Source organism: Littorina saxatilis, linkage group LG2 (assembly GCF_037325665.1).
Source record: "Littorina saxatilis isolate snail1 linkage group LG2, US_GU_Lsax_2.0, whole genome shotgun sequence".
NCBI lineage: Eukaryota > Metazoa > Mollusca > Gastropoda > Littorinimorpha > Littorinidae > Littorina > Littorina saxatilis.
The window spans coordinates 54,043,025-54,070,025 of NC_090246.1; the positions used below are offsets into that span (position 1 = coordinate 54,043,025).

General features: G+C 39.3%; 1 protein-coding gene across 1 annotated transcript in view; it reads right to left on the reverse strand.

Moving 5' to 3' along the window:
* Window positions 1-21,803, reverse strand: part of LOC138953449 (polycystin-1-like) — a 67,840-nt gene extending 46,037 nt beyond the window's left edge. Inside the window, exons 1-5 of the mRNA XM_070325269.1 lie at window positions 21,255-21,803; window positions 7,173-7,452; window positions 5,547-5,772; window positions 4,983-5,124; window positions 3,704-3,953 (exon numbers count right to left, since the gene is read on the reverse strand). Coding sequence (XP_070181370.1) covers window positions 3,704-3,953; window positions 4,983-5,124; window positions 5,547-5,772; window positions 7,173-7,452; window positions 21,255-21,291 — 935 coding nt within the window. The 5' untranslated portion in view covers window positions 21,292-21,803. The remainder of the gene's footprint in view (window positions 1-3,703; window positions 3,954-4,982; window positions 5,125-5,546; window positions 5,773-7,172; window positions 7,453-21,254) is intronic.
* Between the last annotated feature and the right edge of the window lie 5,198 nt (window positions 21,804-27,001).

Sequence of the window (27,001 nt, forward strand, 5' to 3'; positions counted from 1 at the left end):
AATGATTATCAATTAATATATGAAAGTAGTATCCACATTCCTGATACTGCCAAAGATGACCTCCTCGTCGGGAGCCATGTGTGCCGCCACTCAGATGGTGCAGCTGCTGTGAGTGCAGATATGTTCGGGGAGCAGACATGCATCGAGCAAGGGAAGGGAGCAGGTGGCATGAAAGGCATTTCTACCAACCCTGAGCAGGTCGCCGTATGGATCCAATCCTTTGGCATCTGCTCACTTCTCTCCAAGTCAATGGATGAGATGTACAATGATGCAGAAGGACTAGATGAGACACAGAAACACAACACACACAAAGAAGAGGGCAAACGACGGCGAGAGTTGGACGCTGATGACCGAGCCAATATTCTGAGAGTGTTGAACGAAAACTCCAACCCACTCACCACAGAGATGACCACCCTCAACCATATCATAAACGGCCAGATAGCAGATGAAAAGGTGAATGTGCAAGATGCACTGGATATTGGCAGAGACATGAGCACGAAGTTCTCTTCATCAGTACCTAAGTGATTTCAAAGAAGGTGGTGACAATGAAGTTCATGCCGAAAGGCGTGAAGGTCAATGGAAAGACCGTACGTGACCTGCAGGCTATATTCGCTCGCCTGCTCGTGGTGGGGAGCAAAAGACATATCGAGCTATCCACTCTCTTCAACTATGAGCTTGGTCCAGTCCCTGCTTCCATCATTGATGAGTATGGTTTCCTCAGAAAAGGCAACAAGTCTGTGTTTGTTCAGCGCCTTGGAATCCTTGACCCCAATCCTCCAGCACCAGATGTCATACTTGTTGATGCCTCGCAGCTCATCTACCACGTGCTGACCTCGCAGCCAGTATGGGACGCCGGCTTCATCAGCACATCACTGAAACTTACGTCATCTTTGACCAGTACAATCAAATATCTGCCAAAGACCACGAGAGACAGAGGAGAGCTGCAGAGACCTCTACAAAGTATCATCTCTCACTGACAACTCCTCTACCTAGCCGAGACAAAGTCATGAAGAACAAAGCAAACAAAAAATGCTGGGAGAGCTCCTGTGCACTCACAGCATTGGAGATCACATTGAGATGGTCAGCAGAGCAGACAGTATCGTCACTCATGATGAAGCTGACGTCTCTCTCATCTCGTACATGTTAGATGCAGCCAGACGAGGTGCTGCAACCATCCGTATTCTCTGTGATGACACTGATGTGTTTGTGCTCTTAGTCTTCTGGTGCTGGAAGGCTGGCATTACTTGCCGCCTGCAGATGGAGAAATGGAATGGAACTGTTCTGGATATCAATTCAACAGTACATAAGCTGGGTGACCAGTGTCGTTCCATCCTGGCCGTACACGCTCTCTCAGGTTGTGACACTACCTCTTACCCTGTATGGAAAGGTAAGGTATCTGCGCTCAAGGCCATGAGTGTGGTACCTGGTGACCTGCTTCACTTCATCGGAGAGGAGGGAGCCACTGACTTGCAGATACAAGAGGCAGTGAGGGCTTTCTTCCTGGCTCTCTACAATCAGAAGAAGTCGGCATCTGTGAACGTCGCCAGATATGACATCTACAGAAAACGCAAAACGCCCCCAGCGCCGAAGACACTGCCTCCTGCAGAGCGCAATGCTCACCTCCATGGACAACGAGCACAGCTACAGGTTCTACTTTGGAAAGCAGCAGACTGTCCTCACCCACCAGCAGTAGAGATCACCAATTTCGGATGGAACATTCCGAACAGAGATGCAAAGGAAGGCGAGGAAGTTGTGATGCCAGTCCTGGACACAAGCCCTGTTGCTCCTCCTGCCCTGATGGATGTTATCAGCTGTGGCTGCAAAGCTGAAACGCCGTGTACAACAGTGAAATGCAGCTGTGCAGCCGAAGGCCTGACCTGTACCAGCTATTGCGTCTGCGGAGGATGTGAAGGTACATGTTGTAACCCAGTCACACCACAAGCACAGCAAGAAATGGACGAAGACATCGATGCAGAGTTTGCTGAAGGAGAAGGAGATACAACAGATGAGGATGAGGATGCCGCTGACGATGTTGATGATGTGATTTAGCCAACAAGAAAGGAGACAGGTGATATGTGTTTTAGGGAGAAGCATTCATCCAGTTAAAGTCTAAATGTCGCATGTCTGGTCTACAGCACTACAACACGTAATGACAGAATAGACAAGTTGTGCAATGTCTGATTCTCAGAGTTTAGTAAAGCATAAAGAAGCATTTTCTTTTTACTTGGAATGTTTCTTTCAATTGTGAAAATAACGGGTTTTTTATTGCATGGAATGAAAGAAAATGGCGTCAAGTCATGCTCCATGCAACAAGCTTTTTATTCATTCTCAGGCATAAATTACTCAGCTTCTGAATCAATTTCTTGTAAACCATATGGGTAACGTATTTATCATTCAAAAGAACGCAGGTGAATTTTTTGACAAAGAAAGTCGGATCTATGAATTAACAGAAGCCTTTCGTTTTTAGTGTTTACAAAGTTAATAATGTGTTGAAATGCACTCACACATAAAACTTCAAAACCCACATGCGTCTCAAAAACCAATTTGGAAATCCAAAGCATGATCATAATCATCCTCATCTCATTAATCATCCAAAATATAAATTGTCCTTGCTCTTGTGGCCCTTCATGCCCGGAGCTCTCATGGTGACCTTGGTCTCAGTGTTCCTGTTCGATCCTTCCCTGAATAGTAGTTCTGCTGTCAGTCTTCAACGTGTGACGTTCTGGGGGGTCGACGGAGGGACGTGGTGGCGGTCTGCTCTCTGGAGTGGACGCTCACTCAGTCTGGCTCCGCGACTTAAGTCAATGTCGTTTGTAGGGGGCATAGTAGGTAGTGGGCTGCGTCCGTTAGCTCGGGACAGACCTACTACTGAACACCGTCGAAGTGACTCAGCAGAAGTGCAGTGTCATCTTCCGAGGGTAGCCTACCGCAGCGACCCGACATCCTCCCCTGGAGCGTCTGTAAAATCGACAAGTCTGGCAGCGGAACGAAATTCAGATGTGGTTGGAGCAGTGAGTGCAGGGACGGGGCGGCGTGAGAGCACAACGGGACAAGGGAACAGGTGTAAGAACAAAAAAACAAAAAAAAAAAAAAAAAAAAAAACCACATGCAAGTCTACAAACGTACATCCCATGTTTGAAATATCCTTGCAGAGTTTGCATACGTATGTATCCTCGAAGTTGGCAGCACAGGTGGCATCCTCAAATTCATCGACTTAAACCTGTTTTTATAGCTTGCAAGGTGTGTCTTGTTTTCCTGCCATGTTCTATAGTTTTGTTTATTACAAAATCAGCCTTATGTGCCGATGATAAACGAGTGAGAATGTTGCATAACTTACGCCACCCTAGCCAGGTAACTGTGACGTATGTAAATCGTTTTAGGCATTCTCGGTAAGATGGTAGCGCTTGTATCATTCGGGGGTCCCTGCTTTTTACAGTCAAAAGTCGCCACATATACCAGTGTACATAATGAAAGTTTGAAATTATTGAATATTATTCGTGTTTTAAAATGAACCCAAGACGACAGCCATTGCACCGCATTAGTGAGAAAGTTGTTTTGTGTGTGGTAATAAATTATATGCGTTTTTAAAACCTGTTTTAGTTTTTGCATTGTTTGATACATTCAGTGGGCATAAAACAATTCATCCAGTGTCAATTCTAATTGTTGGCAGTCATTTAACCTTAATACATACACAAACACTCACCGTCCAATGGAAAGACTGTTCCCATCCAGAGTGAAAGTAGCGCTTCCTTTAGATACAGTCGATGCTTGAGTCAAGTTCGTCGGATTGAAAACCTTGGTTTCGTCCAAGAGTCCTGTCACCTCCATGGTACAATTCTCATCATCACTGTAATCCCAGACTACCAGAAAATTGCGAGTTGTACCCGGGGTAACAAGCTGGGTGGTCGTCTCCCCGTAGGGTAGGGAGAAGTTGTAGAACGCCTGGCATTGTACTACGATGCAGAACACATTGGGGAAAATATAAACTCGAATCAAAACACAAGAAAGGTAAATTGATGGAACATTAGGTTATAGACAAAACAAAATATTCAGTGGACCTTCTTCCTGTAAGTATTTAAAGTAGACTTAACAAACAAATAACAGAATACAAAATTATCAACATTTATTCAACCCGTCCAACTCACAGAATGAATTGAACGCACTCCTACAATTTAATTTTAATTAGAATTGTCAGATATTTCATGGCTAAATTCATTAATTTATTGTTAAGCTTTTAAGCTGAAATGCAATTCCATAGTCCGGCCTGAGTCTAAGATTGATGGACCAAAATGTCAATCAAATTCTTTGAAGACATGAGGGTTTGACAGTGGCACCTCAACTTTCACAGAAAGACGGATTTGACGTCATCAAAGACATTTATCCAACAAATGAAAACATATCTGGGGAAATTATACCCAGGAACTCTCATGTAAAGTTTCACGAAAATCGGTTCAGTAGTTTGCTCGGAATCGCTCTACACACACTCCCACACATACACACAGCCACCACCATGTTAAAATATTTAGTCAAGACTTGACTAAATGTAAAAACGAGGGTTTTGTGTACGTTTTGCGGCTTTTGACGACAAAAAGCAATGTCTTTATTTCAGCCTTGATTTGACGAATTGTTTCCTAACTCTCAGGAATGAGCAATTGTCGCATCTATCGCATTTTTTGTGTGTGACATAGGAAGGCATGTTTTGTGATAAAACTGCGAGAATCCTAATCAAATGAGGCAGAGAGCTATATTTAAGAAGAAAAAAACCCGCTATCCCAAAAAACTAAATGCGAAATGGAAAAGTGCTCATTCCTGAGAGTCCGAGGATGAAAGTCGCTTTTTCTAATGCTCGTTTTTCTCTCAGGTGCCAGGAGATTGGTTCCGAAAAACAATGTTTTTTTGGTATAGTCTCGTTGCACATGAACTTTGAGCGTTTATGTCCGTTCTCATTAATATCATCCCAGGCTAAAAATCGCAAGCTGTACCTTCGATGGGAGGTATGAGAGTCAGGTTGAAGGAGCTGGACATTGCGTTCTGCTCGTTGGACACGATCACCTCGACTGGGTACGTGGCTGGCGAGGTCCACGTCTTCTCGTAGGTTACATTCAAGACGTCAGTTGGGTACGTCTGCAAGAAGAGATGGGAACAACGTTTACAATGCGCGCAGAAAAAAGGAATGATTGAGCAACATCTTGGAGAGAAAAAAGAGTTAAACGACATGCATTGAAAGGATATGGATATATCTACTTGTGTGTGACCTTATCTTACATCGTGCTGTAAAAAAACACACTTGATTTTCCAGAACAGAATCACAAACAGAGACACCTTGTTTGATTTTGATGAGAATACCAGACTGTTTACAGCTACAGTTAGTCAGCTGTCGTGTGGAAAAAACATCTCTTTCAGCAGACTACCGTGGAATAAAATGAGATCGGCTTTCAGGAATGCAACCAAAGAGAACTAGTACCATAGAATAAAAGAAGATCGGCAAAAGGAAAGCAACTGAAGTCAAGATAAAAAGAACAAATGTCCTTGAAGCTTTGTCTCACCTTGGAGATCACATCTTGTCCAATTCGCCACAGCGCCTTGAGGTTGGAGCCGCCAGTGACCGTGGCCTGTAGAGTGACCGAGACGTTGATGACTGCTCGCAGAGTGTTGCTGGCGTCCAGTCCGACCACCTCAAGACCCTCCACTCTATGCTGGTTGTAGATCACTACCGAGATTGTTTCGGTTGTGTTACTGCCGTCCATTGAAGCCGTGAGGTTCAGTGTGTGTCTGAATATTGAATCAGAATGCTAATGGTTATAGTCTCCAAAAGTTCAATTCGGACGGTTACCCATTTTGTGGACTGCTTAGGTTTATCCCGTCAAGCTTTATGATGTCAGTGTTTTGGTTTTCCCAATTAAAACTGTCATGGACCGTTTTCAAATAAAAACGAAGGGAGTAATAACTTGTGTGTGTGTGCATGTGTGCCTTTTCTCCCAGAACATTTGAACGGTGAGTTCCTGACAATGTTGACATTTGGGAAGAAAAGAACTGGGCATTTTGGTGTTGAAACAAAGACATGGTATTTCACCTTCTTTATGTCTTTTTTTCTGATCTATCAAGTTGGTATATTTGCAGTGAGAAGTATTTTTATAAGAATGATAAGTACTTGAAAGTTTTGGTGTCACACACTTATAGTGTACGCAATCTCCATCTCTGTTACCACAAGCTTGACTTTCTGTTCCTCTATAGTCGACATCGTGGGTTTTCTTGTTTTTCTAATCCAGAAACGAATACCTTGACGTCGTTAAAATATGACGTTTTGTCTATTTTGGTGCGTTCCTGGAATATACTACGGATTATTTTGTTTTAGAGAAAAAGCCTGTTAGATTAAGATGCACCAAACGCCTTGTTGCCATCGTGCATCTTCAATCTCAAGAAAGGAGACAGATGTTATGCGTTTAGGTAAAGATATATCCAGTTACAGTTTTGAGATGGTCTTACTTACTGATGTTTCATGAAATATTTTCCGAGCCATTCAAAGGCTTCGATGTAATTCAAATTAGCCAAATGCCGCATGTCTGTTCTACCACACTACGACACGTAATGACAGAATAAACAAATTGTGCAGTGTCTAGTTCTCAGATATTCTAGTAAAACATATAGTAGCATTTCTTTTACTTGGAATGCTTCCTACAATTGTAAAAATAGAGTTTTGTTTTGCATGGGACTATACAAATGGCGTCAAGTCATGCTTCACACAACGAGCCCTGATGACATGGTATTGCGTCTTGGTTTTGTTGTTGTAATATATGCGATGCTGTTTTTTAGAACCTGTTTCAGTTTTTGTATTGTGTTATACATTCAGCGGGAATAAAACAATTTCTCCAGTGTAACCACTATTGAAGAATGACTAATATACAATATATCAGACCAAAGTGTCACAAAGCGACAACTTTAGAGACAACGACGAGTACTTTATCATTATCATCCAATGCGGAAATGTTCTAATGACATTACAAATAATGCTGCAGATTCAAAGCAAAGTGGATTACGGATCTCAGAGATTGTCTACACGATATGTGTACATACAATCCAACGGGCAGAAAGAAAACAATAAACCCAACACACTCATTGATTGACCACATTGAGCCGTCATGACTCCTCTCAATACATGCAAAAACACTTACCGTCCTATGGAAAGACTCTTCCCATCAAGAGTAAAAGTGGCGCTTCCTTGAGTTACATTCGATGCCTGGGTCACGTTCGTGGGACTGAAATCCCCGCTTTCGTCCAAGAGGCCCGTCACCTCCATGGTACCATTATCATCATCAATGTAATCCCAGACAACCAGAAAATCGCGAGTTGTACCCGGGGTAACAAGCTGAGTGGTCGTCTCCCCATGGGAGAGGGAGAAATTGTAGAACGTCTGGCATTGTCCTCCGGTCACCAGTATGCTTAGTACAGCCACTGTGAACAAGACCAAGACAATCTTGGGGGAAGATAAACTTGAATCACAACACCAGAAAGGTAAGGCCAAAAAAAAAAATTGTCTGTTTAGGGTAACATGACCAAAAAAAGTAGGGTCGGTAGGTAGGTAGGTTTTTTTTTTTTTTTTTTTTTTTGTGTGTGTGTGTGTAAATGAAACGCCAAATGTCTCTTTTTAGCATTTTTACCTCTTTTTTTTTCTTTTTTTTTTTGAAATCAAAAAAAAGTTTTTGGGTCGGCGCCAAATCGATAGGGTCGGTCGGGTTACCCTAAACAGACAAATTTTTTTTTTTGGCCTAAGTTTATGGAAAGTTTGGTTATATACAAAACAAAACATTCGGTAGAACGTCGACCTATCGGTATTTAAAGTAGACAATGAAGATACACAACAGATAATGATATTGACTGGTGATCACTTCATTTTTTGTGTAACCTCAACTTAAATTCCATACGCTTATGATTTCATTCAAATTTTCCAAGCCCTAAAATGCGCTTGTTTTCGTTTGTCTGTTTGTTTTGTGTCTACTTGGCCCACTTTTAGGATAGAGGTTTTCTTACACAGGGGTGAGGAGACAGTCACCCAAATGAGGGTACCCCTAAACGTCGACTCGACAAAAACCTGAGTCTTAAATTTAAAATAAACAGTTTAGAATGGGCAAAATTCAGCAACGTATTTACCAACAAAAAGAAAGATCTACCAATTACCTATCCACTGCTAGTAAGTTTGCATGGGTATCTTGCGCACTTTTACTGCAACGTCATTGCTACCGAGGCAGACGTTTACCACGTCAGAGGCCAAACGGGTGGTTTACTTTGCGTCAGTGTTGAGGCTTTTCACGCAACAACAACAACAACAACAACAAAACAAACAAAACGCAGTCTTTCGGCAATGATCTGATGAACTGATGAACAGCTTTCAGACTTTTTGCATGAGCTTAAGATTCAAGCATACCAACTGAGTCCGGCAGGATCCACATTTGAGATTCAAAAAACAAAAAACGAATAAACAAAGTGAGGATGAAAGTCGCTTGTTCATTCCCATGCTTGTTATTCTCTCGGGTGCCATGTGATTGGTTCCGAATAACTCGCACTTGTTGCACATTTCGAATGCAATTAGAGCGCTTGTGTCCCTTTGTTTCTGATATAACATTGCAACAGTGTATTTTGCGATAAGCAGCAACATTCCATGCTAGTAGTTTGTGTCCAACCCTGACAAAAAGACTAAGTAACGACAAAATGTTAGCTTTAAATGTAGACAACAGTAAGCAGGAGCCATGTGGAACCTGTCCCCAGGCATCACACACACACACACACACACACACTCACACACACACAGACACACACACACATACACAAACTCACACACACACACACACACACACACATACACGCACACATTCACACACACACACACACACACACACACATTCACACACACATTCACACACACTCACACACACACAGACACACACACACATACACACACATTCACGCATACATTCACACACACACACACACACACACACGCACGCACGCACGCAGAATTTATACACAAAATATATTTCAATGATATAACTACACACTAAATACTATTAATATCTGTGTAGTCAGATGACAAGTTTCAATAAATAATAAGAACTTGAAATCCATTCATAAAAATTAATTGGATGTTTAAAGAGTTCTTTGAAAAAGAAGAATGAATTTGAAACAAAATTAACTAAGTTGAAAAACAGTCAGTAATCTGAAAACCCGGCGTAGAATCAGATCAAGTCAGTTAGTGATGATCAGTATTGTTTTAGCAACACAGGAAGGTATATACTTGCGTCTTTTAACTCTGCTTTTAAGAATGGAACTCTATCTAATTCACAGTGTAAAGCGGCAATTACACTGATTCATAAAGGAAAGGATTTGTCAAGAAATGATTTAAAGAACTGGAGACCTATTTCACTGACCAATACAGATTATAAGTTATTAGCGAAATGTTTAGCTCTTCGGCTCTCTGATGTTGTTGGGAATGTTGTGAGTGAGGATCAAGTTGGGTATATAAAAGGTAGACGTGTCTCAACCTTATTGCGATTAGTTGATGATGTTTTAGAACATGCAGATTTACATAATAAGCCTGGATTGATGGTGTCAATAGGGCCTTTTACACCTGGGCTATTCTAGGCGACCTTGACCTTGGCCCGCTGTGCCTCGGGCAAAGTCAGCCACTTTTGCACGTTGTTTGAATGGTGGAGCTGTACGATGGTGCACAAACATTGCTGTAATGGCGTGTGTGGAAGTGATTTAAGACACCGTGAGAGATCACACATGGTCGGTGTTGGATGGGTACCGTTTTCCAAACCCTCTAGAGATTTAGAAAAGTGCCGAAAATGGATTAAACTTTGTGGAAGAACGATCGAGAGGTTCAACATCGAAAAAGTCAACAAAGACACCTACATTTGCACAAAACACTTCGTCGGGGGGCACTTGAAAATGACATGCTGTTTTTCTTCATAAGTATAAATGGAACAAAAAAGATTGTACCATGCTTTGACTTTATGTGCTGAGAGAGGAAGAAATGGTTTTAAAGTAGCTTTTTCATATCCCCATAAACCAAAGTGTGATACTGCAGCTAGTTAGCAAAACAATTTCATTGAAAAACTAGACAGCAAGTGACACATAGTCTACAAACCAATGAACACGAAGGCATTTAAGAAACAGGATCATTCTTTTAATCTTGTCTAAAATTTTGAACATGAATCTCACTGCAAAAACACAATCTAACAGAAGTGGCAGAAAAACAAAACTACTTCAGCATACAAATGGCCCAAAGAATATGGTCTGAAATCAGACAAAAAGCATGACAGCTCGGTGCTTGCAGTTGCATACAACAAGAACACAAAAATGAAAAAAAATGGTCAAACTGAACTATGTGTCGTTCAAAGGAAAAATGGTTTGCCTCAAGGAAAAAGACTTGAGAGACATCACATAACTGTACAAGCTCACAAGAACTATTGGTTGTAATCATGAGTACGACTAGACTGAAATGATAAATAATGTGCATCACAGTACTATTCAAGCACTAAAAAGTGCCTCTCACTAGCTTGTCACCAAATAAACAAAGTAGGTTGTAACAAAATTGCAGATTAATAAAAAAAATAGTTTAATCAATAGTATATATGTGACTTGTCACACCTGACATTAAACTAGTGATTTCCATCACTATCCTTTTCAGGCATTAAAAATAGTTCAAAGCACCTAGCCCCACATAGAAGTAAGAGGCTCATTCACAAGCTAGTTAAAAGCTTTTCATTCTTTTGTTTTTCTCAAAAGAAAATTCATAGTATGACAACAGTATTCACAGCAGGCAGTTTTAAATCACGCAAGGGCATTCTCCAGGTGTGTTCACGAAATACATTGTAATTTTAAACAGAGACAATTTTCAGTTCACGCGTGAAGATGATTTTACTGACCAAGTTTCTCCCCATATATTTCATAACCCTGCAGGTGAAAATGGGAATACCAGCACAGAATGATTGTCAGTGAAAATTTAATACCAACACTTCAAACTACATCACTCATCATAAAACAGAAACTGTGACTCCAGAGTGGATTTAAATGAAAATCAAAAAGTGGAAAAACTCATACTCTGATAATTGACATTGTTGTCCAAGTGTTTCAAACTACATCACTCATCATAACTTGAACAGAAGCTGTGACTTGGATTTAAATGAAAATCAAAACGCGGAAAAACTCATACTCTGATAATTGTTGTCCAAGTGTTTCAAACTACATCACTCATCATAAAACAGAAGCTGTGACTTGGATTTAAATGAAAATCAAAACGCGGAAAAACTCATACTCTGATAATTGTTGTCCAAGTGTTTCAAACTACATCACTCATCATAAAACAGAAGCTGTGACTTGGATTTAAATGAAAATCAAAACGCGGAAAAACTCATACTCTGATAATTGTTGTCCAAGTGTTTCAAACTACATCACTCATCATAAAACAGAAGCTGTGACTTGGATTTAAATGAAAATCAAAACGCGGAAAAACTCATACTCTGATAATTGTTGTCCAAGTGTTTCAAACTACATCACTCATCATAAAACAGAAGCTGTGACTTGGATTTACATGACAATCAAAACGCGGAAAAACTCATACTCTAATAATTGTTGTCTAAGTGTTTGTGTGGTTAAAAAAAACCAAATGTACCTGATCATGAATGAAATCAGAGCAACCCATATGTTCATTAACCATTCACTGCCACTGGTCCATACGCATACTCTTCAGTTTCAAAAAGGAGATGGGTATTGAAGAGGCAGTGCTACTGTTAGTGATTCAAAGTGCCATACATCCCATCCTAGTGCTGTGAAATGGGGATATATTCAATATTTCATGGAAGCTAACTAATATTTGCATGTATGCATGCAAACATACTGTGACAGTACTAATACAGTAAAAGCATTATTGAGGGTGAACAGCCTGCTTTGCTTGGTTTCAGTGAGGAGTAACAATACTAACAATAACAATATGAATAATAACATGCCTATGTTGTGAAATGTAAGTACTTGCCACCCCCCGCGGTGTAGACGAAAAACTTTTCCACTTCTGCACATGTATGTATCTCAAGTTGAGCACATGGCCATAAAAAAGGCGATATATCTTCAAAGGATTTGTAAGTTTTCGCCTTCTTCTGGTCGAAATCGTTCTTTTTCTCAATCAGATAGTTCATGATGTCAACAACACCGATCCTGGGTGCGTTTGATGGGTCACTTTTTTCTTCGGATGTAAAAGGATCGCGTGGTGGAAATCCGATCTGTCGAAGTTTTTCGGAAAGTTTTTCTTGCACGTCCTGTCTTGTAAAATCCGGATCGATCGGTAGTTCCAACTGCTGTGCAGTTTTTACAAGTTGCAGCAGACCATCTCGTCTGTATCCAGTAACAGTATCGACAGCGAGTTTGCCCGTACCCAAGGGGAGTAACTCGAAATGACTCAGCGCGCGGTCAGCTGTAAAAGGCCCTATTGACTTTTTTCATGCATTTGATTGCATCTCCAAAGAGTTTATGTTGAAGATGTTTGAAAAATTTGGTTTTGGAACTGATTTTGTGAAATGGGTTGATGTTTTGATGAAAAACACAAAAAGTTGTGTAAATTAGTGTGGTTGGTTATCTGAATTTTTTAATATTGATTCCGGAATAAGGCAAGGGTGTCCTTTTTCCGCACTAGCCTTCGTATTAGCAGTTGAATTGTTAGCAATCAAAATTCGAGAGGCCAAAAATATAAAGGGTATGCCATTATGGAATAACGGAGATATGAATAAAGTTTTGAAAGTATTGTTGTATGCTGATGATGTTACATTGTTTTTGCAAGATGAACATGACATGTTCCAAGCCGTGGCTTTGATTGGTAAATTTTCGGAAATATCAGGTTTGAACATAAATCACCAAAAATCCAAACTAATGTGGTTTGGGTCGCGGAAGAATTGTAGGAATGAGTGTTGCGGTTTTGCATGTACAGACAAAATGAACATTCTAGGTGTATATTTCTGTAATTATATGCGTGCGTCAAAAGTGAAAGTGAATTGGGAAGAGTTAGTGAATGTTGAAAAAAGGCTCATCTGCGTGTGGGAGAAAAGGAATTTGAGCATTATTGGTAAAGTCTGTGTATTCAAAACGTTTATTCTGCCACATTTTGTCTATATATACAGGCGCTGATTGTACCAGACGACGTTCAAACTGAAATTAATAGGTTAATGTTTCGCTTCGTGTGGCGCAAAAAAGACTGCAACAGAAAACCATTTGAAAAGGTGAAAAGAACTGTTTTATGTAACGAAGTAAAGCAAGGTGGATTAAATATGATTGATTTGCGTCAGATGCAGTGTTACTTTTTGTTAAGCTGGGTTGTGAACCTAACTCTGTCTAATGAAGACAAGAAATGGTCATGGCTCCCAAAAGCACTGTTTTTCCGTTTTGGGAGTCGCTTTGAGTGTTTTTTTTGCGAACATTAATAGCAAACCATTTAAAGGATTGGACAGTATCTTCGGTGTCCGAACCCTCCCCCCGTGTACACCACATTGGGTGTGCACGTTAAAGATCCCACGATTGACAAAAGGGTCTTTCCTGGCAAAATTGCTTAGGCACAGTTAATAATTGTCTACCTATACCCGTGTGACTTGGAATAATAGGCCGTGAAAGGTAAATATGCGCCGCAATGGCTGCAATCTACTGGCCGTATAAAATTTCAATCTCACACGGCATCACTGCAGAGCGCCTAGAACTGTACCCACGGAATATGCGCGATATAAGCGTCATTGATTGATATTAAATCGGAATTTCGGTCCGCTGTGTTGAAGGCATGGCTTGATAACAATCAAGTCGATAATAATGGTAATTCTGTTTCGGGTTTGTTGTGGAACAACAAAGATATAATTTGTCAAGGAAACCCACTCTTTTTTGCGGATTGGATTAAAAGTGGTATAATGTATGTGAGCGATGTGTGTGAGAATGGACGTTTTGCTTCCTATGAAGAAGTGTGTGAAAGAACTGGCTACACTGCAAATAGATTGCTTGAGTGCAATGTTGTTCGAACAGCTGTATATCTCGTTTTAAGAAATGTCGATATAAACGATGTAAATTGTTCAGTCTGTGACATTCCGACCTTTTGTGGAAAAAAAGTTAAATCAGTAAAAGAAATTCGAAAGATTCTGGTAGGAAAACAATACAGCCCACCCTGTTCAGAAGGAATTTGGAGAAGAAAATTAGGATTTGAAATTGACGAAAAGAATTGGAACTTAGCAGCCACTGTCACTAGTGAAGTTCGATTACGTGTACTGCATTGGAAAATATTGCAAAACATTTATCCAACTAATATTTCATTGTGTAAAATGAAAGTGAAGGCTGATAAAAACTATACATATTGTAAGGATGAACTTGATGTATTGGAGCATTTTTTCTGTGAATGCCCAACAGTGCTCAGGTTTTGAAAATATAATGAAATGTACATTTGAGTAAACATTGGCGAAAGAATTAGGTTGAATGTTACAGATGTGCTTTTTGGTATAAAAACTAACAGCAAAAATATGAAGAAGATTAATCACATTATTTTAATCGCAAAGATGTGCGTAAGCATTTTTAAAAAAACCGATTCATGATTAACACTGGAAATTATTTTTGGAAATCATGTTGTTTTGAGATTTCGTTAGTCTGAAGTTTTATTAATTAAAAACAAATTATTGTTTATTTTCTTTGATATAAGGTAAAGACAGCCATACATTATGATGCGAATATTGTTTTTAAAAAAGATCAATATATGATGACATATGATCATTTTTATGCTACACATGTTGACACGTATATTTTTTTTCACGTATGACTATTTTCAGTCCTTTTGTATAATGTAAAAGTTTTTCTGAAACGCATGTAAATGAGAGAGTATGTGTGCAAACATACAGTTACCATGTTTGTTATCTTGTGTTTTATTAATTGAATAAAAAAAAAAAATAAAAAAAAATTTAAAAAAATAAAAAAAAATTTAAAAAAATAAAAAAATCACACAGGAAGTTCACATATGGCACACAAAAGTCAAAACCAATATGTCTGCTTGAATAGTATGTACGTTATGAACTTGTTGATTCCTCAGTTGGTAGCGCGCTGGATTTGTATTCAGTTGGCCGCTGTCAGCGCGAGTTCGATCCCAGGTTCGGCGGAAATTTATTTCACAGAGTCAACTTTGTGTGCAGACTCTCTTCGGTGTCCGAACCACCCCCCGTGTATACTACATTGGGTGTGCAGGTTAAAGATCCCACGATTGACAAAAGGGTCTTTCCTGGCAAAATTGCTTAGGCACAGTTAATAATTGTCTACCATACCCGTGTGACTTGGAATAAGGCCGTGAAAGGTAAATATGCGCCGACATGGCTGCAATCTACTGGCCGTATAAAATTTCATCTCACACGGCATCACTGCAGAGCGCCTAGAACTGTACCCACGGAATATGCGCGATATAAGCGTCATTGATTGATTGATTGATTTACACCGCGAAAGAAGTCACTTTTCTTTTACGAAGGATTTGTCTCTACTTCATAGATTGAATACTCAAAAAGGATGTCACTACAGAGTTAATAAGTTTTTATCCCATGACCTACCTCTCTGTCTCTGTTACCCGAGGATGTGATTATTCTGCGTATTACATGGGTATTTTCATGATAATCGGGGCACAACTTTTAATGCTCTTCTTAGCGTGCGAAAATTGTTGCAATAATTTGTTGGCCAAGTTTAGTTCAAAATAAAATTATCACGTAATGTCTTCGGTGAATACCTTGCCATCACTTTATGCATTATAACACCTTTATTATACACTAGCAGTTAAGCCCGGCTTCGCCCGGGAGTAAACGGAACCCTGTAGCAATTTAAGACGCTCGCTATCCCATTATCATTAGCTTTACCTCCTTTGTTTGGATACAAAAAAAGAGTTATCTCCCTTACCTTCTAGAAATTTCCGGAACTGACCAATTCAATAGTGCATCAATGCTTTCTTAGAGAGGTTTTGATGAATAATCTAAGGACTGGTGACTAAAATGTATTGTAGTGTCATCTGCAAACAACTCGCAATTATTCCGGAAGCAAAGTGGTAGATCGTTTACATACTCAGAGAACAACAATGGGCCTAAAACAGATCCCTGTGGGACTCCATATTTCAAAGTTCTTTCATTTGAATATGATGCATCAGTAAATGTGATTTGTTTTCTATTTGAAAAAAACGATTTAATAACATTAATGGTGGTACATTGCATACCATATATTGACAGTTTCCTGATGAGAAGAGAATGATCAATTACATCAAAGGCCTTTGCAAAATCCACAAACATTTCCTTCTTCTTCTTCTTCTTCTTCTTCTTCTTCTTCTTCTTCTTCTTCTTCTTCTTCTTCTTCTTCTTCTTCTTCTTCTTCTTCTTCTTCTTCTTCTTCTTCTTCTTCTTCTTCTTCTTCTCCTCTTTTTTCATTTTTTTCTGCATCCATGAATAAACAAACGTTCACACTGCTGAAAGCCACCCCCCCCCCCAAAAAAAAATAATAATAATACACCCCACCCCAGCCCTGTCAGAAGCGAAGCTGAAACATGCATGTTAATAGTGAATTTCACGTGGGCGGGCTTAATCTTCTTCTTCTTCTCTTTCTTTATCGTCTTCAGTGTTGAGGCCACAGGTGGCACGGAATGTTGGTCCAAAGATTTGTGGTTTTGGGGTGGTTCTCAGCATTTTTAGGTACTTAGAACACCATTTAATCATTGTGCAAAGTGATTTTGTCATCGTCAACTTCTTTCTTGCAATAAAGCGATCATTTTCAAAATGTTTTATTAACAATTGACACCATTTTGAAAACTGTTGACGCTGTTTTCTCAGAATAGTTTTTTGAACTCAATGGGAACTAATCATCTACGATACTTAATGGTTAAATCTTCTTACTTTTTAAAAATTTTCATTAGAAATGATTTCTTTACTTTCAGACAGACTTTCTATGATTTTTTTAAGAATAATTTTAGAAGCTCTGTCAAAGTACCAACAATTGTTTTTTCCGAAATTTATTTTGTGCCTGTGATATGTATCCAGGGAACAAAATCTGTTTATAAATATGAAAAAGTTTCTCTGTTACTGGATCTGGAGGCCAGTTTAGAATGAAATAAAACACACTTTAAAATTCGATCTTCATTATTCTGGAAGATGAATGCGTCCCATGAACTACATGTTTTACCCTAAAAAGTCGCGAAAAACGTCAATTTTGACCCATAAGTCATAGTTCTTTATAGGCCAAACAACACTGTTTCTGATTTTGTTTATCCAGAACTTTAAAAAAAAAGTGAAAAGCTTTCCAAAGAAACAAAACTTAATTTCTGTGCCAGAGGTTGGAACATTGGCAGACTTATTTTTGTTTGAATTTATGTTCCAGAGGTGAAATGTACTGGACTTTTTGAAATACATAAAACGTTTCTTAAACTGCCCGAATTATTTTTATTTTCTAAAGTCTGTAAAAAAAACAATAATTATGTACTTTTAGACCTCTTTTTGACATGTCGCAGAATTGCTTTGCGAATCAATAATGAAATGACGCTGTAATACGTTTGTATTTTTCTAATCCTTTACCAAACTACGTTTTATGTTTATTGGGGATGCGATTTATAGTTACTGAAATGTGAAATCTGTTATTATAAGATTGTTGGTGGGTTGTCATGTTGTCCGACCAGTTTTTGTCGGTCCCTAGGGGAGCACATCGTCTTCTGTGTCATCGTTATTGATAGACTGGGAATCGAGTCAAGGGTGGAGGCGTACAGGGTGGAGCCATATAAGTGATGCATATTGGAAGACATGAATTTTGAGCGGTACATTTAGATCGCCCAAAAGAAAAATCGATAAAAACAGTTATTACTTGCCTGAGGCCTTTGGACTTTTGGCATCTTGTAGTTGTGTGTCCTTTACTATTTATAACTGACTATGATTTGCAAGAAAGAAACACACGAAAAGTGGATTTGCAATGCTATCAAAAGACGACTGACAGCTAGATTTTAGTTCACTGATTGGTGCTGGAAATGCGCTGTTGTTGAATTTCTCTATTTATCTGTTTTTTAGTCACGGGCGTGTTAATGCACATGACAATGAGTACAGCAGATTTGAAGAAACAGTCTTGGTTTTCGAATTGTTCAACTACCACAGGTTTTTGTATTTACCGATCACGTTTCAATCCGACACATACAAAAGTCCGCCTCTAAAATGGGTCAAACTGCCCGAAATCATAATCGATAATCTACCCCGACGAATGAAAATTGACGCTCTCACTGAGACTTTCTACATCCATGGTTGTTATTCAATCTTTCACGCAACTCGATCTCACTCGTACTGTAAGCAGTTTACACGTAACTGTCAGCTATTTACTTTTCGACCTCGAGCATGCATCACTGTTGTCACACCTCGGTATTTAATGTGTGTGTGTGTGTGTGTGTGTGTGTGTGTGTGTGTGTGTGTGTGTGTGTGTGTGTGTGTGTGTGTGTGTGTGTGTTTGTATATATATATATGTGTGTGTGTGTGTGGGCGCGCGCGCGTGTGTGTGTGTGTGTGTGTGTGCGTGCGTGCGTGTTTGTGTGTGAGTATGTGTGTGTGTGTGTATGTGTGTGTTCGCGCGCGCGCGCGTGTGTGTGTGTGTGTGTGTGTGTCTGTCTGTGTGTGTGTATGTGTGTGTGTGTGTGTGTGTGTGTGTGAACATTAGCTATATCGGTAACATTCCCTTTCAAAGCGTATCTCACACGTGCAAAGGACGCGTGTCCACATGAAAGAGAACTGTGTGACTTGAATAATTAGTTACCCAGTAGCATGTCAGGCTTGCTAAACATTAGATGGAATAGATTCGAATAAAATTCGGTAGTTTTCCTTAAAAAAAAGGATTTAAGTTGATACATTTTACAGTCCGGTTTCCTGAAGTCGATTTTCCGAAAAATACAACCCCCTGAGTAGCAGGATTTGAACATATATGCAAATAAAAAGTACGACGGTACATCAAAATGAGCTCGTCTCCAGGTAACCAACGCTATTAGGAAAAATACAAAGATAAAATCAAGACACAAAACGACTCATGACTTATTTACAGTAAACGCAACCGAGCATGTCTTTAAAACTAACAAGAATCGTTTTAGAAACTCAACTCACATTAAAGCATTCAACACAGTTAAAGATAGTATACCGAAGGCACCCTTTTGGACAGTTTTCTGACGATTTGGACCTTAAAAAATTCAAGGAACATTCGTTGTACTGTAATTTAGAATCACCTGCAATGGTTTGCTCATAACTACTCCGAAACTATGCCAACTGATTAATACATGAAGTTTAATCAGCGATTTGTTTGCAGTGTCAAGCTCTCCTGTCAGGAGTCAGGACTTCTGGTCGTCGTCATCATTATTTATTTAGTTTTCATGTATACCCATTCGTAGTCTATCTAACGCATGCAAATGCAGTGCCGAGACAGACAGACAGACAGAGAGGGAGAGAGAGACAAGACACGACAAGACAATGATTTATTTCCGTATGGGCCATAGGTCCCTGGAAAGGGGGTAATAACAGTGACAACTGTTCGTAACACTGACAGGTAGGAAATACATTTAAATTAAGACGTATCTAAATCTAATTCACAAAAACAGGTTTCAGAAATTTGGAAGGACATTATTTATTAGCATATTATGGAACATTTTACAAATACCATGTAAGTGAAACGATGTATCCATAGCAATCACATTTTCAACATCTTCTCTAATTTGCAGTGCATAAAACAGGTATGCTCCAAGGTTACGACACAGGGTTTCATATTTGCATTTTAACAATCCAATATAATCTTCGTGACTACAGACAGCAACATTCAAATATTTTTGTCTAAGGTTCTGATAAAGCGGACATCGACAAACAAAATGCTCTTCACTCTCAACAACATCTTTTTTGCAATTATAGCAACAAATTTGTGAAGAGTGTTTACGAAACATACTTTAAACAACGATCCGTTCAGTGGTAACGAGCCTGAGAGAGAGAGAGAGAGAGAGAGAGAGAGAGAGAGAGAAAGACAGCCAGCCAGACAGACAGACAGACAGACAGACAGACAGACAGACAGACGAATAATCCAAAACGTAAAAGTCGGGAGGGTTTAAGTCCGGTGAGTATGGCAACTGCTCAATGTCAAACCTCGCATTGTTGAGTCGATGGCCGAATTCGGAATTTTTTGTTTGTTAAAGTGCACAAAAGTCAGACCAATTGACTATGTGAACTGCTAGTGCTTCAGCGGGAATGTTTGTGAGTGGCATTTTGGGTGGGTCACCTGTACGGAAATAAGTATTTGAATAAATCATGAAAGAAATGAATTAAACAAATAAGTTATTAACTACAATTCAGTCAAGGGAAAACCAGTGCCCGGCCTGTCTAAAAACACCTCCCGCTGGAGGGATTTTGCAGCCAGCGCAATGAAGATAAAGAGGGAAAAATTGTCTCTGCGCGCGCGCCAGCAAGCCGGATGTCCCGGAACTGAACTGGTTTGTATAAGTCTACACATAATACCATAACATGTATAAGTAAATGTATACAGATTTGTACGGATAAACCGTAAATTACTAAATAAAAATGTACGAAGAAAAATGCTAGTTCTTGCCGTTATTAACTTCGTTGATAATACTTCAGTGATGAAACATAAGCGACTTTTTTTTTCACTTCAAAAGCACTACCACTGCTATCACAGAAAAAGAAATTAGAAGAAAGGAAGAAAGAAAGAAAGAAAAAAAGAATGAAAGGAAGAACGAAAGAACAACAGAAAGATATAAAAAGAAAGTTTGTGGGGAAAAAAGAAAAAGAAAGAAATTCAAAAAAGAAAGAAAGAAAGATAGAAAAATAAAGAAAAGAAAAGAAGCTAGAAAGAACAACAAACAACAACAGGGAGAAACATAGAAAAGAAAGAAAGATAACAACAACAAAAAGGATAAAGAAAGGAAGTAAAAGAAGCTAGAAAATAACAACAACAACAACAACATGGCGAACAATAGACAAAAAATAAAGAAAGATAAAAAGTAAGTCAATAAAAAGCAAAGCATAGCAATCAAACAAACACACAAACAACCAACCAACCAAACAACCAACCAACAAAACAAACAAACAAACAAACGAACGAACAAACACACAAACAAACGAACAAACAAACAAGCAAGTAAGCAAGCAAACAAACAAACAAACAAACAAACAAATCCGAAAGCATCGTGAATACGCATTTACTGTACATACCAGACAAAAGCTGACGAATCCCCGTGCCTTGCATCATGATTCTGTCCGTCCTTTTTTCTGTTCGTATTTTGATCCTCGTCCGGGGAAACAACCGGTTAGGTTAGACAAAAACACGCATAATTCATGGCATCATGGTTTTAAAGTCCTTTTAAATACCTCTTTAACTGTTTTTGTTTTGTATCCAAACTCTACAATCTTGTTAGAATATATTGTATATTCAACTACATATAAAACAGTTTTCTCTTTTACTGCGATGTTTTTTTCTTTCTAAGCTCTACGATCTCCTTATGGTATATTTTCGACTTCCTAGATCTCCAATCAAAAAGTTCAATTTCACTGTCCTGCGATGTTTAGTTTTTGAAGTATATGTTTCTGGTACTGATGTTTGGAAAGCGGTCTGTGTTCTACGAGATCAAACACAAAATCAGAATTGTAGAAAGTGTCAACAGTCGGGACGTTGTATTTCGAAGTCAGCGACTTCAAACTCAAAGTCGCACGCAAAACTGTTTGGAAGAATGGGTAGGGCTTTTGAATGTATGCAGTTTCTTGCCGTTTGATTGGTTCGCCAGCGTGATATATTGTTCTATCTAATAAAGAAAACTCGTTTGGCACTAGCCCTTCGATGTGGAGCTGCCAGAGAGTTTGCGACTGACACACGCGCGCTCACGCTTGCCGTTGTGAGCGTATGCCCCACCCCTCCCCACCCTGCACCTCTCTCTCAGTCTCCATCTGTGTCTGTCTGTCTGTCTCTCTCGCTGTCTCTCTCTGTGTCTGTCGCACACTGTCTTCGTCTGTCTCTGTCGGCGTCTCTGTCTGTCTGTGTCTGTCAAATTGTCTGTCTGCCTGTCTCCCTCTCTCTCTCACCCCCCCTCTCTCTCTCCCTCTCTCTTCCTCTCTCTGTCACTCTCTCTCACCCTCTCTCTATCTGTCTGTTTGAACTATATGTTTTCCTGTCTGTCTGTCTGTCTGTCTGTCTGTCTGTCTGTCTGTCTGTCTGTCTCTCTCTCTCTCTCTCTTTCTCCCTTTCTCTAGAATTAAACAGTCCCTGAACTGTCAAGCCATGAAGTTATTGCATATCGCTCATATTCAGTCTCTTATTGATTACGGATCCACGTTATGGGTGACAATTCACTAAAGCCACTCAACAGATTACATAAAAGTGCACTTTAAGTATAGTATTACTCAAACTGATTACACTCACCGATTTAGATTACACCAACATAGGGATCCTATCTCTAAAGTCAAGGATGGTTTAAAACAAAGTCATCCTGATGCATAACATCATCACAGGAAATGTACCCGAAACCATTTGTTCAAAGTTCTCTTTGAAGAATTCACACCACTTCATGAAATTGAACACTCCTCTTCCTAGGATGGACGGATTTAAGTCGTGTCTTGTTTACTGAGGTAGCAGCCTCTGGAACGCTCTTCCAAACGCCCGGCGACAATCAACCAACACGGATTCTTTTAGAACCAACAATATATTCCATGAAATGAACTTTATGACAAAATAACCTTGATTCGTATGTTTCCTTCGGATACAGTTGTACATAAACTATTGTTTATATGTGACAAAATCATGAAGATTTGGCTCAGTGAGCTAATGTATCGCTGCAAAGTATGCTTAATTTGTGTTTATTTTGCTCTTTATTGCTTCACACCCAGTTCTAAACACTATACCTTATGATTGACAATGCTTCTATATAATGCGCTTCTTGTACATAAACTTATATTGTATGTTCTACAATTTATTATGTTTTTATGTAACAATTGTTTTTAGTAGTTGTAGTAAAAGTAGATTAATCCCTCTTTAGGGCGAGGGCCAGATGCAAAAAAGCATATATATGCTTATTCTTGTTACCCTCGAAAAATAAAGAATTGACATTGCTATTGTTCTCTGTCTGCAGGCTAAGGTTGGTGGAGAGAGAATTTGAGAAACAGAGTATGATATGTTCTAATTTATACCGAACGGGAAACAAAACAGACTTTCAACGTATAACTTCGTACCACGTTTATGCCATTTAAGTCTAAATCACCATACAAACGACCACGCGTTTATGCTATTCAAGTCAACATCACCATACAAACGACCACGCGTTTATGCCATTCAAGTCTAAATCACCATACAAACGACCACGCGTTGTTTATGCTATTCAAGTCTAAATCACCATACAAACGACCACGCGTTTATGCTATTCAAGTCTAAATCACCATACAAACGACCACGCGTTTATGCTATTCAAGTCTAAATCACCATACAAACGACCACGCGTTTATGCTATTCAAGTCTAAATCACCATACAAACGACCACGCGTTTATGCTATTCAAGTCTAAATCACTATACAAACGACCACGCGTTTATGCTATTCAAGTCTAAATCACCATACAAACGACCACGCGTTTATGCTATTCAAGACTAAATCACCATACAAACGACCACGCGTTTATGCTATTTAAGTCTAAATCACTATAAAAACGACCACGCGTTTATGCTATTCAAGTCTAAATCACCATACAAACGACCACGCGTTTATGCCATTCAAGTCTAAATCACCATACAAACGACCACGCGTTTATGCCATTCAAGTCTAAATCACCATACAAACGACCACGCGTTTATGCTATTCAAGTCTAAATCACCATACAAACGACCACGCGTTTATGCCATTCAAGTCTAAATCACTATACAAACGACCACGCTTTTAACTGGGACAAGAGTACCATTCCACTTTAACACATAACAACCATCATTCTACTATCCAGTAGCTTTCTGCGCACGTTACCCCTATTTTACACACTGATGAGAAATGTATACAGTGTATGGATCTGATGGTGATAAGTTCATATCATAACGAGTTTTAACTGAGCCGCCATTTTGTTTCTCGTGAAAAACGAATATCGACGTAACATCACTGGGCCCAGTGACCTCGATCGCCCCACACGTGTCATGCACGCTTTTCCTGTTCAGTTTATGAAATATGCTTTTTTTGGGGGGGAAGGTTTTAGGCAGTGCTCATTGATATAAATAGATCGCCATTCAAAACTCAAAGACTATAACATTTTAATGTCCTTATAAAAACAAGAGTGAATGCCTTGTAGTTCCGGGCGGTTTGAAAAAAAAATCTCTTTCACATAAGTTCTGAATTGCACTAAATACATCAAGTAAAAACCCACCTTTTTGTGTCACTGTAATTTTTATTTCTTCTAAAACGTGCCTATCAAGATACCCCGCGTACAATGTTCCATCACTCATGGCTGGTCCAAATGGTATTCGCCTTTCAACACAGGCACCACTGTATATACAGTAATACCGTCGTTTCAAATACTTTGCAACTCATGTAACCCATGTGTAAAACGTGTGTCCGTACCCGTTTAATTGCACATAACACATCCACATGGAAACAAACAGCTAACAACACAAATTAATGTGCAAAACAAAAGTCTGCAGGGTTAGCATCGAATTGCTTTGACAGAATCTCGTTACACAGGTCTACGAACCGCATCTCTCGCTACGTCACAGTCGCTCATCAGTCATGTTGCCTAAATACAAGTCTTTCTGAGTCTAAGCCTGATCTAGTTTGACATATTATTATCATATCTGATTAAAATGCAAAAAGAATTGACATAATACCAAGGTATGTTTTATACTTGAAAACATTTACAGCTAGGGGTTTGAGAGTAATCCAATTAAAAGAGGCCTTTGGGCAAAATTTCCCTCATAAACCTTCTTTGAAATTGTGTTTTATACTGTACCTTACCTCAACAGTAAAAACAATTAACATGTACAGCTTGAAAGTGTATTAAAGGCAGAGTAAGCCTCCCGTAAACCATCACAGATACGGTCAGGCTTTTACACACAGTACAAACACCATTTCATTTAAACACTCACCAATTGAGAACATCCTAGGTGCCCTCCGTAAAGAGCGAACAATTTTCAAAGAATTTATTTTTGCGTGGTTTATCTTACCCCTGAGCCATCGTGAACCCGTGTGATCCAGTTTTCCCTTTTCACAATGCAGTCGTCATAGTTAGTCATTTGAATGCGACTCGACGTGAGCTTATCTACAATAGCACGTTTTTTTATGCACGAAACAACTCTAGAGATGGCTTTTGACTGTTGAGAGGAACGGCGATTTGCACTGATAAACCGGCCGTCGTCTGCTACGACCCTTGCGTGACCCTGCTTCCGGGCTTTTCTTTTTTTTAAACTTTCACAACTTCGAATTGTTCTGATCTTGTCTTGATGAAAAACGAATTCTTTTATGATTAAAGAATGTTTGTGTAACAAGCTGTCAATTTATTATTTAGATTTTAAAAGTTAGGTCTAGCGCAAAAACGAGGCGCCGTTGTTGTTAACGGAACAAGTCTACGAAAATAAATTCTTTGAAAATGTCTCACGCTCGACAGAAAGCAGCCAGGATGTTCCCGTTCGATGAGCGTTCAAATGGAAGTATGCTTGTACTGTATTTAGACGCTCGGGGAGCTCTGTGATGGTTTACGGGAGGCTTACTGTGCCTTTAACTATGCCAGTGAATAATCGCATGCGAAGCCAGTTTAAACTGTTGCACAAGAAATTTGGTTGATTAAAATCATCAAGCTAATAAAAGAAGGGGTACGGAAACATGTTTTGTTTGGGTTACATGTGTTGCAAAGTATTTAAAACGACAGTATTACTGTATGGTGCCTGTATGTGTGGATGTGTGTCGTGTGTGTGTGTGTGTGTGTGTGTGTGTTCGTGTGTGTGGGTGTGTGTGTGTGTGTGTGTGTGTGTGTGTGTGTGTGTGTGTGTGTGTGTGTGTGTAAGCGGGCGTGCTGCGTCTGTTTCAGTGAGTGATTTCTCAGAAAGTCTTGATGTTTTTAGTGCAATTCAGAACTTTTGTGAATTAGATTTGTGTGTGTGTGTGTGTGTGTGTGTGTGTGTGTGTGTGTGTGTGTGTGTGTGTGTGTGTGTGTGTGTTAAACCGCCTTGCACTATAAGGCATTTATTCTTGTTTTTATAAGGACATTAAAATGTTATAGTCTTTGAGTCTTGAATGGCGATCTATTCAGCCGAGCTAAAGATGTCAATGAGCACTTTCATGAAGTGTACGTATTTTTTCTAGAAATTGGCGCGTTCCCTGTTTTAAGCGAACAGTGTTTTCGTGGTGCACTAACCTGTGCTTTACAAAAATGCAAATAATACACAACGGCCATAATTTCTCTCTATTTCAAAGAATGTCAACTTTAAATACAGCGATTTAAAGTGCAGATTAAAAACAATTATTGTATGAAGAATAAAAAAAAGCTGGTTTAATTGATACAATTTTGACACATGCTATGAATATGATTCAAAATTAATTTGACACATAAAAACCTGTCAACTGGCACTTCATAATTATTTACAAATACGAAAACATAAAAAAACTAAGTTTATTGTGAGTCTCGAACCAGGGACATCTGGGTCCGAAGCGCAATGTCATATCCATTACACCATAAAGGCATCTTATTGTTCAGAAGAATTTAAGAACATAAATCCTGCCAACATTAGCGCAGAAGCATAGAGGAACGCCAGTCCCACATACACGCAAAAAAATGATCTCATGGCCCTAGATAAAATAATGTGTACAATTTACCCCATAAAACCTCTTTGACATTGAGTTTCATAATGCACTTTAACTCAGCAGCAAAACACTTTGGCAGTGAGCGCATGCGCAGCCAGTTCATAAAATGTGTACAACAGCTGAAAACAACTTTGCAACGTTGAAAG